Genomic DNA, 20,966 nt, shown 5'->3' on the forward strand with positions numbered 1-20,966 from the left:
TATATGGGAGATAATAAAGAAACACTTAACATACTTAAAGACAGTAAAAGTTATCTCCCTTACAATAAAAACAAATGTAAATTTTAAAATATGAAACCATATAGAGAGCATGGGTTTATTTAGTCAAAGAATGATTATCTAACTAAAGTAATAATTAAGGCTCAACAAAAACAGTATATCAATTTTATTTTTAAACTACTCATTCCTTCATCAGGAAACAGAATGCTAGATCATGTCAGATGTGGATTGTTTTTTTATAGATTGTACATAAAAAAAAATACAAACAAAAGTTAATAACATTTATATCATAATTAGGTGTGGCGAGAGTTGTATGCATTGTACACTATAAGACAATTTTTAAATGACAAAATCAATAATGTTTGAAAGATAATATCTATTTATATATATGTATATATATGTGCTAAGATGCGCACGCACACTTACATGGCGGTAAAAAGCCACGCTTTTTTTTGTATGTTCATCAGACTTTAGAGAATAATTAGGATATGGATCATAGACTTTTTAGTACAATCTGATATAAGGTAAATTGGGAGGTACTGGTGTTGAACGATTTAATGGAAACATTTTCTATTTAAGTCAAGGATAGATAACTTGGCAATCAAAACCGTGTCGTCAACAAAAATAGTAGATTATATCTAGAATATGTACTTGAAACGAGTGTTTTTGACAAATTGTAAGGTGCTGATTAAGATAATGACATATAAAAGCATCAACACGATCAATATCATAACATTTTTAGGATCATATATTAGTTTACCAAACATTTGCAAGTGGCAGTTTTAAAAATTTCATAAGGACTTCAGAACATTTATATAAATTGAAAATCTCTAAAAAAAAAATTAAATCATCAAAAATATCAATGTAAACCTGTGGTTCCTGATACAGCTGTTTGGGACAAAATTTGGTGAATTCTATGGTGGCCATAACTTAACCTTATTGACATGATTTATAATAAATAATACTGTATTTATGTACTTCTGAGGGAAATTAAAGGTTCATAAATACTAATTCCTTCCTTAACATGTTTAAAGTTAACATAATGTCTGTTTAATATAAAAATTCCTTCGTATTCTTTTAAGGGAAAATAATGGCCCTCATAATATCATAGATCCTTCTTTTTTTGGTAGTTAATGGCTCTTATACTAATTCTTTCAGGCCAATTCAGGATCCAACTTGTCAGTTATGGTGACTACTAATTTCTGAAATAACTATATAACTATATTCATAACCATATAGTGGTAGAAAATTTAATTACTGTTCATCCAGAATTGTTAATTGTTGGAACAACTGTATATTAACTTGTACAACATGAATGAATGAGTATGACAAAAAGTTCACATGGAGTGATGATTTCAATATCATTTTGGGTGGGAAAAAACCTGCATTTCATCCAAAAAATATATTCAAAACAGGGACACCAGTACATCCTAGGTGATGTGTTTATAACTTTTAAGATCACATGTTCAGCAATTTAAAATATGGTTAAAGGCTCATTGGTACAAGATATGAATAGAATGATTTTGTTTGGTTCAACCATTATTTAAAAATAAGTATAAAAATGAAATAATAATTGGCTTTTAGCAGCCACTTTGGTTCAAGTTTGTCAAATTAGCAAAAAAAACATCTTTAACTAATTATTCAGTTGCAAATTTATATTTGACCTCACTGAATCAGTATTCATGTGACCTTCAATTTAACTAATATGTAAGAGATTGGTATCGCATGTATTTGTAGTGTTCATACATTAAAGAGAAACATGCATGTAGGTTAACCATTTAGTTGACCTATTAGATTTACAACTAAGTTCATTCTTATATGTAGGTAAACCAGATACTCCGCGGAGCGCAGCTTTATACGATCGCAGAAGTTGACCCTAAACAGTTGGGGCAAGTATGGACACAACATTCAAGCTGGATTCAGCTCTAAATTTGGATTGTGATTAAATAGTTGACACAGCATAGGTTTCTGACACAGAATGAATGTGGTCTAATGAACTTAAATTTTGTTTTGCCTTTGAGCAATTCACTATGCTGTTGAATATTAATCCTCTCAAAATAATGTTTGAAGAAATTTTCTTTTTATTTATGAAATCTGAAATGAGAAAAATTTACCCCCCCCCCCCCAAATTATTTTTTCACATCCCCCTTTCCTTTATTCCAAAACAATTCAAATTTCTAATGGAGTTTGCAACAATAACTACTCATTTAAATACATCATAAAATTTGAAAATGTAAAAATGCTTGTTATCACTGAATGGTAAAGATTGCTTTAATTTATCAGTTGGTAGTAAAAAGAAATATACAATGTATATTGTATAAAACAATGATTTGAGTTGATTGAACTACTATTCTGGACATTGAAAGATAACTCCAATTGAAAAAATTTCTTGCTATTGGGTAATATTGTGCAATTGAAAATACTTGTTATTGCACAATACTGTGCAATTGAAAATTTCTTGCTATTGCGCAATACTTTGCAATTGAAAAGTTCTTGCTATTGCACATTACTTAGTATAATAATTTTGGATCTTGATTTGGACCCCAAGAGAAAACGAAAAAGGGATCCATCGGGATCCCAATACAATCCCGTTGAAATTGTCGGGATTAGCTGGGATAAGCATCTGGAGTCGGGATCCCATTCGGGATAAATAACTGAAACTGGGATCCCATTCGGGATAACTGTCTGAAGCCGGGATTTCAGTCTAGATGAAACGGGATAAATATCGGACACTGGGATCCCAAACGTGATAACTGTCTTAAGCTGGGATCCCAATCGGAACTGTTTAAAGCCGGGATCCCAATCGGGATAACCTTCCCAGTCTAGTTAAAACGGGAAATTGCATGAACCATAATTATGTTGTTGAAAATATGTAAGTGTTTTGTTTGTGTATACATATGTACATCAAGTACAGGTTATTGGTGTTAATTAACAATGTGTGTGACACCAAAGCTGTCAGGTGAAGCCAATCACTTTTAAGCGTCACTTAATTTTCAGTTTGACAGATATTTATAAGTAAAAAAAATGCCGAGATTTTTCGCGATAAAAATGACAGGGGGTCCAAGAAATGTCAACGCCGGATGTTTTGCCAGACAAGCTTGGGCGTTTCTGATGTTCCCCAAGTTCCCATAAGTGCATTTCTATTAGTTATCGTCCGGCATCAATGATAAGATAGAACAACATCGTAAAACGTTGGTTTCTCAACTTAGGTAAAAAATCAACACCGCATGCTTTGTTTTCAATTGTACTGAACAGTTCGACCCTAGAAATTACTGTCCTAAATAATGCGGACTATAACTTATCTAAATTTACCATGTGCCGATTAATAAAGTATTTTTTGTCTTATATTTAGTAAAAACTGACCCGTAAATAATACTTTATTGCGATACTCTTATTATAAATGTATTTATAATACCGTTACAGAGAAGATCAACTTCTGGCCGATATAATTTGGGGCGAGATTGTCACCTTGACATTCGTGTACTGGTAAAAACGTCATCAAAATATCACATGATTACGCTGATGATGGAGGACCACAGATGCAGATATTTTCAGATAAGTGCATTAATAATTTAATTTAACATGTGTATATGTGTTTATAATGATTATAAAAATAATTTATTAGGGAATTATGATTTTTATGGTTTTTATTTGAGCAAATCAACATCAGAAAGTCTGAAAGCGTAAACTGAAAATATCTATTTTTAACATAAACAATGAATAAACTTGTTGTTGCATAACAGGCATAACTAGTAGTAGGTATATAAAAATTAAATTCAGTTGTGTGTATGTTTATTTGGTGAAAATAGTAAGTCGCTAGTTAATTATCTTCAGGGGATAAAAAAAGGGGGAGGGTAATTAATTTGCCCAAAAAAATTAAACAGCCTTTCAAGACTTCATAATTATTTGGACTAACTTCCAATCTACTGTTTAAGCATGCAATAATATTTCTATTTAATTTGTTGCTTTCAAAACGTATTGAACAAAGGATTCTTTGTGGATTATTTTGATACTTTTAGGGGATTTAATGATAGTTTCAAATGAAGCTGCCAACAGAACAGATTGCATGCAGATATTCCAGTTACCATAATTTACTCAGCAATACTAGTTGGAAGTACAGAGACAGCAAATTAGTTATCAGAAAGGAGAACATGACATGTATCCTTTTGCATGAATAACCCAGGAATCCCAGTGGCAGTGCAATTTGAATTGTATACCTACTGGGATTTATTTTTGAGATCCCGCTTTTTTTCCCGGGAATCCCAGTATATTACAATCAAAATCTCAGTATATTTCAACTGGGATTTACATCAGGATCCCACTTCTTTAATGGGAATCCCGAAATTTAATCCCAATACATTTACAGCGGGATCCCGCTTTTTTAGTGGGAATCCCGAAATTTTATCCCAGTGGGATCCCAATTGAAATCCCACAATATTCCAGTGGGATCCCAGTATATTTCAACCGGGATATACATCGGATTTCCCGGACTATTGGCGGGATTCCCGAAATTTTATCCCGGTGGAATAAGTGGGATCCCACTTGGAATCCCATCAAAATTCCAGCCGGGATTCCAGTGGAATTCCAGATTTATTTTCTCTTGGGACCAACTTGAAAACTGGGCCAATAATCAAAAATCTAAGAACATGTTTAGATTCACCATAACAAACAAGTCCAAGAATTCAATTTTTGTTAAAATCAAACTTACTGTAGTTTTGGATCCTTTGGACCAATTTGAAAACAGGACCAAAAATTAAGAATCTACATACACAGTTTGATTTGGCATATCAAAGAACCCCAATTATTCAATTTTTGATGAAATCAAACAAAGTTAAATTTTGGACCCCTATTTGGACCAACTTGAAAACTGGGCTAACAATCCAAAATCTAAGAACATTTTTGGATTCAGCATATCAAAGAACCCCAATGATTTAATTTTTGTTAAAATCAAACTCAGTTTAATTTTGGACCCTTTGGACCTTAATGTAAACCAATTTGAAAACAGGGCCCAAAATTAGTAGTCTACATACACAGTTAGATTCGGCATATCAAAGAACCCAATTCTACAATTTTTGATGAAATCAAACAAAGTTTAATTTTGGCCCCTTTTGGCCCCTTTTTAATAAACTGTTGGGACCAAAACTCCCAAAATCAATCCCAACCTTCCTTTTATGGTCATAAAACTTGTGCTTTAATTTCATAGATTTCTATTTACTTATACTAAAGTTAAGGTGCGAAAACCAAGAAAAATGCTAATTTGAACCCCTTTTTGGCCCCTTATTCCTAAACTGTTAGGACCTCAACACCTAAAATCAATTCCAACCTTCATTTTGTGGTCACAAACCTTGAGTTTAAATTTCGTTGATTTCTATTAATTTATACTAAAGTTGTTGTGCGCAAACCAAGAATAATGCTTATTTGGGCCTTTTTTTGCCCCACATTCATGAACTGTTAGAACCAAAACTCCAAAAATCAATCCCAATCTTTCTTTTGTGGTCATAATACTTGTGGCGAAATTTCATAGATTTCTATTTACTTAAATTAAGGTAATAGTGTGAAAACCAAGAATAATGCTTATTTGGGCCATTTTTGGCCCCTAATTCCAAAACTGTTGGGACCAAAACTTCCAAAATCAATCCCAACCTTCCTTTAGTGGTCATTAACCTTGTATTAAAATTTCCTAGATTTCTGTTTACTTATACTGAAGTTATAGTGCGAAAAACAAATGTCTTCAGCCAACAAACGCGACACCAACGTGATACCAATATACGACCAAAATATTTTCACTATTTGCGGTCGTTTAAAAATGATGATTTACTGATTTTTTAACCTACAACAAGATATCAAACAGACCTTCAAATATTCAATTGCATGAGGTCATTATCTATTAATATATATAGATTATTACACCTGATTTATCCAATCAAGATAGTTTAATTATCAATTTTAAACTCCAAGCCTTGGGGAGGACTTTAAAATTGATAATTTAATTATCAAGATTAGATAAATCCGATTAACCCACGAGTTACTTTGTAATAATCTGTTTCTCTAATGATTAAAAGAAAAATTTTCCCTCTTTTCTAAACCAAAAACCCCTTTGAGCAGAGGCGGATTTAGGGGGGGCCCAGGGGGCCCGGGCCCCCCCTTTTTGGAAAAAAATTTGGTTGGTTATATAGGGAATCACTGAAGCGTGACTGGAGCGGGCCCCCTCTTAGGTCAATCAGTGGGCCCCCACTTATGAAAATTTCTGGATCCGCCCCTGTTGAGTGCCTTCCATTTCCACCTTTTGAGTCAGCCAATCATCTTCTGAGATCACTGGCAACCACATGTTCATTAATTTTTTTTATACAATGGGTTTGAAAAGGGATATATTTCCATGGAATTAGAGAAATATGTTTATTTCATATTGGGTTATGTGACAGTCAGAAGTTTTTTGAAGGTCATTTCAATTATAGTTAATTTAAATTTAATGGTGTCTTGATTGAAATACACATGAAATGCTGACATTTATCATGAAGTACATGCATTATTAACTGTTTATTTCAGGCTTTTTGTAATATGAATATATGTCTTAGAATATTATATATATCAAATATGAGAATTTGATTAAAATTGGTGAACATGAGTTTGACAGCTAATATCTCTTTAACCATGGTAAAAGATCCATTAGTTCATGTGTTTATGTCCATCAAATATAAGAAGAAAAAAAATAGCATTGAATAATAACTGAAAATCAGATAAATCAAAAAGTGTGAGCAATAAAGGGTTAAGATTGCTTTCATTTGGCAATTTTGTGAATTCATAAAAAAAACTCTGCAAATTAACTTTTCAATTGGAGTTATCTATCTTTGTTAAGAATGTACATTTTTAATTGATAAAATTGAGAATTGAAATGGGGAATGTGTCAAAGAGACCATAGCCCAGACAACAGCCGAAGGCCACCAATGGGTCTTCAATGCAGCGAGAAACTCCAGTATCCACATGAGTCCTTCAGCCGACTCCGAATTCTACACAAAAAACTAAAATTAAAAATCACTATAAAGACTAACAAAGCTCAGTGTTCTCCCCAGGCCCTTAAAGGACCACGGGCCCGCGATGTATAATTTTCTACCGCGGTGGTATCGTTCTTGCCGCGATGTATAATTTTTCTCCGTGGTGCTAAAGTTTTCGGTAAAAAATTCGTTTAAAATCGGTAAAGTTTCAAATGACTTCAACTTTGAGTGAGAGTTAAAATTTTCCATGAAAATTGACCAGTTCTAACCAGTTTAATCCAGTATTGACAGGTATATTGTTTATACCACGTGATCGATTTACCTGTTGAGGTTAACATTGATGATTGGATTTAATCGATGTACATGATTCTCTTATGTTTTAATTATAGGTTAGACAATACTTGGTCATGTTTTATGAAGATTTAAGCCCAAGGCGAAGCCGAGGGCTTAAATCTTCATAAAACATGACCAAGTATTGTCTGACCAATTTAGAACATATTCACACTTTTGAGTGACCTTACAAAACTATTCTTTCCCATTGTAATATTCAAACCTAAATACGAGTTCACTTTTATAATGAACTAAATATAAAACATAGGTAATTAATGATCATTTCAATGAATGAAATGAAATAGCACGGACATAATTTGTGAAAGATAAATTGTTTTATTTCTGCTTCAGGTAAATTTTAATACTCATATATCTTTACATTTTTTTTATTTTAAAAAGCAACACAATACTATATAAATTCCCTTTTTGGAATTTGATTTTTTTTATAGATATAAAACTCTCTGTATGCAAATTTGAATTCAGACCATTCAACATTAAATGATTTTTTATTGATAAATTTAAATGTATTGCCTTTCTCCGAAAACAACCCTTTGCTTTTTATATCAGCAGTCTGGCATTGTGTTTTTTGAAGGAAAGAAAAATAATTCCCTCAAATGTAAGGTATACAAATTAAATAAATATCATTTTATTTATCCTTACCAATTTTGTTTGTGTATCCTATTATGTGTACCATGAGAAAATGCATGAAATTTTGCAAAATTCAAAATGTTTTTATTTTAATCTTGATCTTTCATCTTTAATCAGTAGGCTATTTTCCCAAGGAAAATGCCTTAGGGGATTGTACACTTCGTTAGTGCAGCTTTTAAGAGTTCACTTTCATAATTAACTGACAATGAAAAGTCATTCATGTATAGCATTTCATAGTGCATGGAAAACCATGTACTATGAAAATTAGAGGGCAAAAAACTGACTTTTCATTGGACGAGAAGGGGTGAGTATGTTCTAATTAATTAAGAGATCATATTTTTAATAACAGACTTGTAATAGGGGACAAGCAGACATTTGTGAATGAACTCTTTTACGTCAGTCTTTAGTCAAAATAATTTGACTGTTATAGAAATTAATTGTGGAGTTATTTCCCCTGATTTTGCTTATTTCAAATAAATGCTCCTCACATATAATTTTTCATTGAAAATTAAAATAAAGTACAAATTGAATGCAAAATTATATTAGAATGTTACATTAAGGATAAACAAATTCTTAGAACATACCAACAAAAATGTTTTGCAAATTATTTTAGAGAATGATACCTTTATTGATACACATACATTTTGTCATTTTATATTAAATAGATATGTACCCCAAGTTGACCAGGGTTAAAAAAAGCTGATTGTGCCTAAACTTAATAGGAATGTGAGTTTATAAATACTAATACAATTGAAATAAAGTATTTATAAACTTAAATTTTAAAAATAATAACTAAGATGCATAAGAAAATAAATAAAACTGTTGTTAAAAAGAATGGAAAGTAGTTTTCAATTTACTGAGGGTTCTGTAACAAAAATTAATGTTGTTCAAAGTTCATTGTTATGGTCAAATCTAACATGGGGAATGTGTAGTGTAACTACAAGTATTGGGACAAAATGGCTTGATCCAAAAATAAGAAGTGACTTTAGTTTAAAGACTAATTGTGCTTTCTTTTCTTTTTCAAAGATATTAAAGTATACAAACTGTTTTATTGATTTACTTTTTCTACCAATAATGTTCTGACCCAAAGTCCATACAACACAGTACCACAGTAAACAAAACAAAGGCAAAAAGGTAATGACAAAAACCAACAAGAAAAAAAATAAGCGACGCAACGCGACACAAAATATTGTAAAATTCATTTCGTCACGCGTTACCCTGGTGCTATCCAAAAATCCTGGGGAGAACACTGACAAAGCTGGCCAGAACCAATTTTAATAACAGATACATGCACCATGCATTACATTCTCAAATTAGCATGAAATGACCGGGAGAAATATTTCAATATAGGGATATATATGTATGTATGTATGATTTACAAACAGCAAATATTTAAAAAGCCAATTCTAGTATGACGTCCTTATTACACTTTGTTAACAAAGCCGTCTTCTAATGTGCACAAAAAATATGTTTGACACATGCGCATGGACTTTTTATATAAACCTTATTTCCATCGTTATCCTTTTAAATATTTACATTTAAGCAGCAAACATAAACTTTTATCATATATTTTTATCAAACAACATATATTTACCCTGTTCGTAGTTTTTAAACTTATCAAATATGAAATGTAATATACAGAAACGGGAACAGCCAAACAGTATTACGGTATTTTCGTACGCTTCGACCTATAAATATATTGTATTTGTCATGTTAGAATCGAAATAATTCCTTCATGTCATGCTCTATGCTCATTTTAACATGGGTAGGCATTATATTTGACCACATTTTACACCTCGCTACCGCTCAGTGTAAAATATCGACAAATATAATGCCTACCCATGTTAAAATGAGCATAGAGCATGACATGAAGGAATTATTTCTTAACTAGACATGGATCTATACTATTTTATCTATTTCTCAAGTGATACATACTTAGATCTGTATTGATTGATTATCTAGATCTTCATTTGGTTCACTTCACCAGCAAAACTTGAAAGTGAATTAGCAGTTGAAGATTTTGATCACCAAGTTTTCAATCACTTATCTCATAATAATTATGATAATTACAATAGATGTATGTTTCATAATAATATGTGATTCTGATTGGCTAGTCTGCAATCTTGTGTTATTCCTTAAGCAACTTCATTACACAATGAAATTGATTATTTATGATGACACCAGGTCCCACAATAAAGTGCACAGGTAAATTGAAAAAAAAAATGATAAAAATCGTCTTTTCATGATCCTAGCTAGAAATATGTAATTATAATTATAAGTATTGAATAAAATTGAGAATGGAAATAGGGAATGTGTCAAAGAGACAACAAACTGACCATAGAAAAAAACAAAAGCAGAAGGTCACAAACAGGTCTTCAATGCAGCAAGAAATTCCCGCACCCAGAGGCGTCCTTCAGCTGGCCCCTTAACAAATATATATTAGTTCAGTGATAATGAACGCCATACTAATTTCCAAATTGTACATTAGAAACTAAAATTAAAAAAAAATAAAAAAAAATACAAGACTAACAAAGGCCAGAGGCTCCTGACTTGGGAAAGGCGCAAAAATGTGGCTGGGTTAAACATGTTTATGAGATCTCAACCCTCCCCCTATACCTCTAGTCAATGTAGAAAAGTAAATGCATAATAATCATGATAATACGCACATTTAAAATTCAATTCAAGAGAAGTCTGAGTCTGATATCAGAAGGTGTAACCAAAGAAAATAAACAAAATGACAATAACACATAAATAACAACAGACTACTAGCAGTTAACTGACATGCCAGCTCTAGACTTCAATTAAACTGATTGAAAGAATATGATTTCATCATATAAATACCAATTCCACCAATTGAGATTTTTTTATCTCCCACCAATTGAGAATTTTTTTTATCTTCCACCAATTGAGAATTTTTTTATCTCCCACCAATTGATTTTTTTTATCTCCCACCAATTTAGAATATTTTATCTCCCACCAATTGAGAATTTTTATCGACTAAATTGAATGTCAAGAACGATAATCCGAATCTTAAATCAGTTAAAATGGCGATTAATATCGTATTTTTGGTAAGTATGAAATTGTGTGATTTTATACTGCTTCTTTTATCTGAAGGTGTAACTTTTTGACCCTAAACATTTCATAACAAATAAACACAGAAATAAGAGATTTTTTAAGATATTGATGCTTTTAAACAATTGTAAACAATTAAAGAAGTATTGTCACCAGTATTTCCGGTTTTTTATTTCATGGGTAAACCCCGTTTGGAAATATCTACAAGCTGCTATTAAAGAAAAAGAAAAGTATTTAATGAAGGCACCTTCTACAAACACTAAAGGCACTCATGACAATCTGCAGCTTACACTCATACAATTTACATGCCAGACAATTTTTTTTATATTTAGTTTCAGTCATTTTGGAAGATGAGGATTGGGTGGGGGTCATTAAATAAAGATTAAAAATAAGCATGATCTATCAATAAAATACTGAAAAATAAATCAAATTGTATTCAAAATTTTTACATCAGGCAATATCTTATAATATGTCTAAGGGTTTCACCTGGATTTTACTTGTCAATGCTAAGGAGGAGAAATTTAGTTTGTGAAGGATGAATTTAAGGATGTCACATTCAATTTGACAGCATTAATATAGACCCTTAGATGGCTTCTATCCCTATCTCATGTCCTCTATTTTTTCAATTTCCCTTTCTGGATTGGAACACTTTAACAAAGAAACCTTCCTATTTGATTTCCTGATTTTTGATTTTTTTTTTTGCATATATATGCATAAAATATACTAAATTATAATCCTGGTACCTTTGATAACTATTAACACCACTGGGTCGATGCCACTGCTGGTGGACGTTTCGTCCCCGAGGGTATCACCAGTCCAGTAGTCAACACTTCGGTGTTGACAATTTCCTGTTTACAAACTTTTGAATTTTTCAAAAACTAAGGATTTTCTTATCCCAGGCATAGATTACCTTAGCCGTATTTGGCACCACTTTTTGGAATTTTGGATCCTCAATGCTCTTCAACTTTGTACTTATTTGGCTTTATAAATATTTTGATATGAGCTTCAATGATGAGTCTTATGAAGACAAAACGTGCGTCTGGCGTACTAAATTATAATCTTGGTAGCTTTGATAACTGTTAACTACCTTTCTAAATTTGTAAAGAATCATTAATGATTTAGTCTTGCATGTTCTTTGAAAAACTGTAGTAATAGGTAAGTTAAATTTAGAAAATTTTATTGTTATATTATATTCATATATCTCAAATGAAAAAAAATATATAATTGCCATCTTTTTTTTTTACTTTATCTAAAAAACAAGTAAATATTAATATACAAGCTAACTGATTTAAGTGACCAAGCATTTACTCTATTGGTAAAAGATACAACACTACAACTAGAACACAACAAAACTAAAAAACATTAAAAGATTATAAATCTGATTATGCAGAGTTAATTTACACCTGACATGCGAAGTAGAGGATACAAGGATCATTGCATGTAATAAACACCTGACAATGTATATCTTAAAAGGATATCCATAAATAAATGTGACTGTTAACGCACACTATTGGAATAAACATTAAGGGAACAATTTATAAATTATACAAAAAAATAAAGTAGGATTTTTTTTTTTAAATAATAAGAATATTGAATTATTATTTTGCTATTAAAAATAACTTTGGTTCAATTTTGTCATCATAACATCAAGAGTATAAATCAAATCTCATTTGGTTCATATGCATGCAACTTTAATTATGACATATATGACATGTATGATGACATGTCCAACATGCTCAGTTATTAAAAAAAAAAATCAAAGTGAAACAAGGGAGTCACCAAGAAGACCAATTTCTTGAATAATTCAGCTCACAAAAAAAATCCTTCCTTCACAAGTAAAGCAAACAGAATTTTTGAAAAAAAATTCTATGTCTGACTATGTATGTCTTATGTTTAAGTTACTATACTCTTTTTTCTACCATCTTTGGATGCCATTTTTATACGACCGCAAATTTTGAAAAAATTTTCGTCGTATATTGCTATCACGTTGGCGTCGTCGTCGTCGTCCGAATACTTTTAGTTTTCGCACTCTAACTTTAGTAAAAGTGAATATAAATCTATAAAATTTTATCACAAGGTTTATGACCACAAAAGGAAGGTTGGTATTGATTTTGGGAGTTTTGGTCCCAACATTTTAGGAATTAGGGGCCAAAAAGGGCCCAAATAAGCATTTTCTTGGTTTTCGCACTATAACTTTAGTTTAAGTTAATAGAAATCTATGAAATTTTGACACAAGGTTTATGACCACAAAAGAAAGGTTGGGATTGATTTTGGGAGTTTTGGTTTCAACAGTGTAGGAATTAGGGGCCAAAAAGGGACCCAAATAAGCATTATTCTTGGTTTTCGCACAATAACTTTAGTTTAAGCAAATAGAAAATAATGAAATTTAAACACAATGTTTATGATCATAAAAGGAAGGTTGGTAATGATTTTGGGAGTTGAGGTCCCAAGAGTTTAGGAATTAGGGGCCAAAAAGGGACCCAAATAAGCATTATTCTTGGTTTTCGCACAATAACTTTAGTATAAGTAAATAGAAATCTATGAAATTTAAACACAAGGTTTATGATCATAAAAGGAAGGTTGGTAATGATTTTGGGAGTTTTGGTCCCAACAGTTTAGGAATAAGGGGCCCAAAGGGTCCAAAATTAAACTTTGTTTGATTTCATCAAAATTGAATAATTGGGGTTCTTTGATATGCCGAATCTAACTGTGTATGTAGATTTTTAACTTTTGGTCCCGTTTTCAAATTGGTCTACATTAAGGTCCAAAGGGTCCAAAATTAAACTTCGTTTGATTTTGACAAAAAATTAATCGGTTGGGTTCTTTGATATGCTGAATCTAAAAATGTACTTAGATTCTTGATTTTTCAAGTTGGTCCAAATCGGGGTCCAAAATTAAACTTTGTTTGATTTCATCAAAAAATGAATAAATGGGGTTCTTTGATATGCCAAATCTAACTGTGTATGTAGATTCCTCATTTTTGGTCTTATTTTCAAATTGGTCTACATTAAAGTCCAAAGGGTCCAAAATTAAACTTAGTTTGATTTTAACAAAAATTGAAATCTTGGGGTTCTTTGATATGCTGAATCCAAACATGTACTTAGATTTTTGATTATGGGCCCAGTTTTCAAGTTGGTCCCAATCAGGATCTAAAATTATATTTAGTTTTGTGCAATAGCAAGTCTTTTCAATTGCACAGTATTGCACAATGGCAAGAAATATCTTATTGCAAAATATTGTGAAATAGCAATTTTGTTTTTAATTAGAGTTATCTTTCTTTGTCCAGAATATTAAGCAAGAAATATCTAATTCTAAGAATTTTTTTATTTGGAGTTATCTTTCTTTGTCCAGAATCAACTTAAATCTTTGTTATATATACATTCACTTTTTACTACAAACTGATAAATTAAAATAATCTTTACCATTCAGTGATAACAAGCAGTTTTTTTACATCTTAACATTTTATGATGTATTTAAATGAGTAGTAATTGTTGCAAACTCCATTAGAAATTTTAATTGAGATTAGTTTTGGAATAAGGGAAAGGGGGATGTGATTAAAAAAATGGGTTCAATTTTCTCATTTGAAATTTCATAAATAAAAAGAAAATTTCTTCAAACATTTTTTTGAGAGGAATAATATTCAACAGCATAGTGAATTGCTCTAAGAGAAAACAAAAATTTTAATTTCATTAGAACACATTCATTCTGTGTCAGAAACCTATGCTGTGTCAACTATTTAATCACAATCCAAATTTAGAGCTGAATCCAGCTTGAATGTTGTGTCCATACTTGCCCCAACCGTTCAGGGTTCAACCTCTGCGGTCGTATAAAGCTACGCCCTGTGGAGCATCTGGTTAACAGTTAATATGGCTTATGCATGAATTGCTGATACTTTTATAATACAATTTCTTGGATTTTTTTTGTGATTTCAATGGAACTTTCATAAATCTGGGGTCATATCAGTGTATGTGCTTTCATGACTATAAACTAGATGAAGTATGAGTGCAAATGAGACAACTCTCCATCAAAGTCACAATTTGCAAAGAGTACCATTATAGGTCAAAGAACAGTCTTCATCGCAGAGCCTCCGCTAACACCAAACAGCAAGCTACAAAGGGTCCAAAAAAATGACTAGTGTAAAACCATTCAAACAGGAAAACTACCAAACTGTGTTTTAAGTTAAAAGTTTGAGTTAGCTGAGGTGTAAATAGTAACAGTTTATATATCTCAATCCTTAAATTACAAACTTAAATAAAAAATATTGTGGTCGTTACTATTTTCTTACCTGACTGTGTACTCTCGGGAGGTCTGAAAGTAAAGTCACCACTCTGACTACTTCCAAATGGTCTCTCTTGTGTAACAGGAATTTGTGGTACAGGAATCTGTGAAAGCTCTGAATTAGTCAGGCCTACAATAAAAAAGCAATAAGTCATAAATATAAAGATTAGCTGATTAATTTAAAACAGTAGGATATTTGTTTGATGAAAAAAGTATAATCACAAAAATACTGAACTCTGAAGAAAATTAAAAACGGAAAATTGCTAATCAAATGGCAAAATCAAAAGAAAAACATCAATCAAATGGATATATAATGGATAACAACTGTCATATTCCTGACTTGGTACAAGCATTTTCTTATGTAGAAAATGGATTGAACCTTGTTTTATAGCAGGTTAACCCTCTCACTTGTATGACAGTCGCATCAAATTCACCTTTATATCATGAATAACTTAGGGCACCCATATTGTTCATGATAAATATGAAAGATGTGCTCTAAAAGTGTAAATTTTTGTACTTCCACAACTAATTATGCCACAATCATACCACATCTCCTTATTTTTATATTGATAAATTTATCTTGGTAAAATGCGGACATTTAACATATTCACAAATATTCTCAAAATAATAATATTCTAGCTTAGAAACTCTATGTGGAAGTGGATGATGGTATACTAAGGAATAATTCATGGGGGGCTTATATATCGTCATTTTACCCTGAGCGAAAGTGGAACGGCCTTATTTTCTGTGCCCATAAATAAACACACTATTAAATCTACTTAAAATAACAGTTGGATGAATTTAAATGATATTTTTAGTTAAATGTGTTATATGTTTACAAAAATGGCTTATATAACACATTTTAGCATTGTTTGTTAACATTTCCTTGTTGTGATGATTTTCAGTTTCAACTTTCACAAGCATGTATTTTCCCCATAAAATGCTTATATCCTGACATCAACTTTCTATGACGTCGGGTAGCTCATTCATTAAAAATGCATATGACATGGGAGTACGATTGGAACAGCCCAAACAATATATTCATATTTTACCACAGGTGTGTACTCAAAGTGTTTGAAGGACGTCATGTTAGAATTGTCAACATGTCATACACATATAAGAAATAGGGCAATTACTTACTAATTTGAATATCAATGCTGTTGTATATATCACAAACATACTTTGAAAGCAATTGCTAACATTAAGTCTTTTTATTTCAGCAATTGTTGTAAAACATAAAAATGTGAATGGAGGTCTCCAGAAGCCTGTGTCACCTACAACAGCTGCTGTAACCTGTAGCCATGATAGTGTGAAGTTGACTTAAAAGGTGGGTCAATTTATCAGTAAAATACAGTATGACAACCAAAAAATATTTCTCATTGGACGGTATTTCTTGGTTTTTAATATATTAAAGCTCCTGTCCATGTATCATACCACCTGATCCCACCCAACCCCCTTTTGTGGGAAAGTTTGGTGGATTACTTGTGTCACTGAAGCATTACTGGAGGGGGGCCTCTTAGCATTCAGTGCTACCTCAAGTCAGTTAAGGGCCAAACAAAATTTCTTCAACTCTTCAAGTGAACTGTTAAGATATAAATTTAAATAATATATATTGCAGAAAAATATTTCGGTTGATTAAGGCATATCAATGAATTTTCAAATTTTGTCATGTTGTGGAATTTTATAGCTCATAATCAAACAGACATTGAAAAAGTTGTCATTATATATTAGCAAGTGCTCATTCTGTCTTTTTATATTCACATTAATGTCATGCAAGTTTATATCTGCTCATTGATTTAAAATCGAAAGTCTTTGGAGGTCATCTTCATAGTTTTTAATTAAGATGGCTTTTGTCTAAAAATTCCTATACAGAAATTGGAAAAATACAGAACAAATATTAAATAATCTCACCTGGTAGTGCCCCAGCCTGAGCATTATCTCCTGGTGCATTGGCTGAGTACAGGGTCTGCTCAACTAGATGTCTTGGTTTAATTCTATCTTCCTCATGGATAGGCACATTTCCACTTTCCATTCCATTTAGATAGAAACAGTTTGGTGAAATCTGTTGGTGAATAAGATAAGGGTCATCCCCATCTCTCCATTCTCTGTATACTTTTCCACAGCAGAAACATCTGCACTCAGCACATTTCCCTGTGTAATAAAACCCAACTCGTGCCATTGCTATGGGTGAAACTCTAATGTTAGAAGGGAATGACCAGAAGCTTCGGACACGCACCCATTCAAATTTCATTGTTTCAGCATGTGCAGGCCTAGATGAAACAGGAACTGACATTTGCTCAAAATATTGTTTAAGACCATGAATTGGACAGACTACAAACTCACTGTCCCACCTAACTGGAAGATAATTAAAAATCTGATTCAATGTTTTCTTTCTGGATACTGACAAAGTTTTATAGCAAAAATTGTCATCAAAGTTCTGAAAGAACTGCTTCATAAGATTACTTAACGTCTGTCGTCTTGCTCGTTTGTACATACGTTTCCTCTTGCTTTTTCTTACATTTCTTGATTCTTCAATTGTTTTGACATTAAATGCCACTAGATAGTGTTTCAGTTGCTTTTTCGCTTCATTGATATTAGCTTTTACATTTTTGTCATGCTTTAAAAAATCCATGAACTCCTTGATATCTAAAGAGCTGGATAGTTTTGTATGACCAAGATGAATCTTTGCTTCATTTAATTGAAATGAATGTTCATTCTGATTTATGTTGATTTCAACATGCCTCTTATGACTTGGTTCTAATTCTTGACAATGTAAAGTACTTTTGAATATATTTTGATAAGAGAAAAGTATTTTTTCAGTTAGCTTACTGGAACTATGCCAGTAATTTTGTTGTTCATATAAGCTTGCAAATGTACTTTTTACATAGTTTTCACTACTGATTTGTGGAAAATCTATACAAGCTGACAAGCACTGATGTATTTTCTTAGAATCATTTTGAACATCTTTTGTGTGCACCGTGTCTTCTGACTTGGGTTGCTGATTGACAAGAAAAATATCTGTTGTACCTTTAGATAATACATTTTCTAAGAGATCTAAATCCAAAATGTTTGACTGGGAAACATCTAAATTTGATCTTTGTTGTGTGTCATCTGATTGTGTTTTACTATCAAAACGGAACTCATTGCCTTGATTTGTTAAAAGGATTTTTTTAACATTTTCTAATTCAATTGGAAATCTTTTCTCCTCCTTAATACTGTTGACCCCTCTGGCATGAATATCTTGGTATGAGGATTCGATAGTAGAACATTTATACTTTGAATTTGCATTTGAGAGGGGATATTCCATGTCATTTTCATCAAATGTTGCATCAGCACTATCTAATGAAGTATCGTCTGAACAGCTAGAGGATAACAATGATTCTGATAAACTTGAAGGAAGTGAATCTGTTTCCATGACATTATCTTCCTCTTTTGCATATACCATGGTGTTTGGTCTGTTTATAATTGATATGTAATAATCGTCTTCATATGTTTCCTCTAGTACCAACTTTTCCGTGTGCAGTTCTGGTAAATCTTGCATTAAATCTGTCACGTTTTCAAGTAAGTTAAATAAATCTGGAAATGGATCTATAGTTATTATTTCTGATTGAGCAATATCATTTTCTTGCAAATTTCGTTTCTCATTTTCCAAATGCTTCTCACTCATTTCTTCTGCATCTTGATCTGTTTCACTCTCTTTTAAATTATGACACCAGTTCTTTGAGAGTTCAAGAGGTAACCCTTGATAAATGCCATTTTCCTTATAGCCCTGTAAAACTCTTGCATTGGTTCTTTCATCTATCAGTAGTACAATTTGATGACAAACTAATGTATTACTAACTCTTTGGACTGTATCTTTTTTCATTAGGCCTGTAAATAAGTATATACATCTATCATATGAAAACAGGCTGATTTCAAATACCTAAAAACTATTTTCCTGGCCTCAATTGCCTTATTAGTCTCTAAGATATATTTATTTCCCTTGATATTCAATCAATAACAAAAGGGTTTGTAGATATATTTATTCAATTGAACAGTTCTATTTGCAATAACTTAAATGATCAGATAAACACCTATGTGTTCTCAGGGAAGGTTTTGCTCTGTTTAAGGCCATAATAAAATTGCTGTTCAATAAAAATAAGATAAAGCTGTTGAAATTAACGGCAAGTAAAATTGATATGTCTATCTTCCTAAAAATAAGTGTGGCAGGCTGGACAATAAAAGGAGCATAAGTTAACTAGATATTTATGTTGGTACTTATAATATAGCACACATATTGTAAAAATACCTTTTCAATAGGTTTTAAGATATATCCAGAAAAAACCAATCATTAGATCTGCAGAAAAATTAAGATAAAAAAATCCCAAGGAAAATACTAGGAACCTGAAACCAATTAATTAAGGCCATACTATCATGACATTACAATTTCAATCCCACATGGATTTTTTTTTACAAAAAAACAGCATACTTACAAGCTATGGTAACATATAGGATAAATGGGGTAATTTTTTTAGACATAAACTTTAAACCTCAGGGGGCACTTCCTATATAAAAGGTAATAGGAAGTTTCATTGGAATAGGTCACCTTTTCAAGCTTGAAAATATGTGAATAGGTCTGGAAAAATATCAGAAATGTAAGACTAGGTCAATAAATTTCCCATACCTTCTTTTTTTGTCATCTTTTGTGGTGTGTAACCCCAAGGGTGACTGGGGAATAGAAATATGGTCACTTGGTCTTCCTGTGACTGACAGTAAAATGTTTGTTAAGTGGGGCATCTGTTTGGCTGTAAGGGATGTATCAAGTTTGCAGCCATGTCTTGCAGAATGGGGATGTAAAATCTGATGCCTTGTGTGAAGAGAGTGTCACGATCATTGCACATTACGAACCCTTGCAACAACCCTTTGAGGGGTCCATAGGTTGCCTGTTGAAAGGCAAAATTTCTATCCATATCCAATATACCTTCTTTTTCCAGTGGCAGTTCAAATTTCCCCGACCATCACCATCATCCTGGATGGCCTCTATTGCAAGGCCTTCCTATTGTATTTATTGTAAACTTGTTCTCGTCCTGAACATGCATGAAATATTTGCCACTGGACATTAAGCAGAGTACAATCAATCAATCCCCCTAAGCCTAAAACCTTAGTTTCTTGGACAAGTCTCTACTTTTGATAGACATATCAATCTTTTTTTTCAAAAAATAAAACATAGAATATCTTCCTTACAAAGGTATCCACCTAATATATGTGTAACAATTCTTTGGAAATAATTCATTTTAAAAAGACTCATCTGTGAATTCTTAATAAGAATTGGAATGAATAATTTCATACAGTATCAAATCAAATGGTATTTCAAACTAGACGTTTCAAAGCGACACTAATGACCCAATCCCAAAAAGTTGAAAAAATCTGCAATTTCAATAACACATGTGGACACAAACATGACGGTAGTCTCACATATCAAAAATCAGCTCAAAATCTTGAGTTGTAAAGAAAAAAAATCTGAATAACTGTGATTTTCAATAATTTATCAAAGTCCAAAGCCAGTAATTTTGGCAAAAAATATTGGAGCAGAAGGAAACTTGATCTGTAACTCATCATGGTTAACTCACATATTAAAAATCAGCCCAA

The 20,966-nt window shown here is 31.9% G+C and overlaps 1 protein-coding gene across 2 annotated transcripts in view; it reads right to left on the reverse strand.

The window, feature by feature from the left end:
* The window catches only part of LOC134687634 (uncharacterized), a 131,129-nt gene that overhangs the window by 40,088 nt on the left and 70,075 nt on the right, over window positions 1–20,966 (reverse strand). For both annotated transcript variants that reach the window (XM_063548079.1, XM_063548080.1), the window contains 2 exons: window positions 17,250–19,208; window positions 15,346–15,468 (listed from right to left, as the gene is read on the reverse strand). In XM_063548079.1, the coding sequence (XP_063404149.1) occupies window positions 15,346–15,468; window positions 17,250–19,208 (2,082 nt within the window). The remainder of the gene's footprint in view (window positions 1–15,345; window positions 15,469–17,249; window positions 19,209–20,966) is intronic.

The sequence above is a fragment of the Mytilus trossulus genome, chromosome 10 (assembly GCF_036588685.1).
Source record: "Mytilus trossulus isolate FHL-02 chromosome 10, PNRI_Mtr1.1.1.hap1, whole genome shotgun sequence".
NCBI classification, from domain to species: Eukaryota; Metazoa; Mollusca; class Bivalvia; order Mytilida; family Mytilidae; genus Mytilus; species Mytilus trossulus.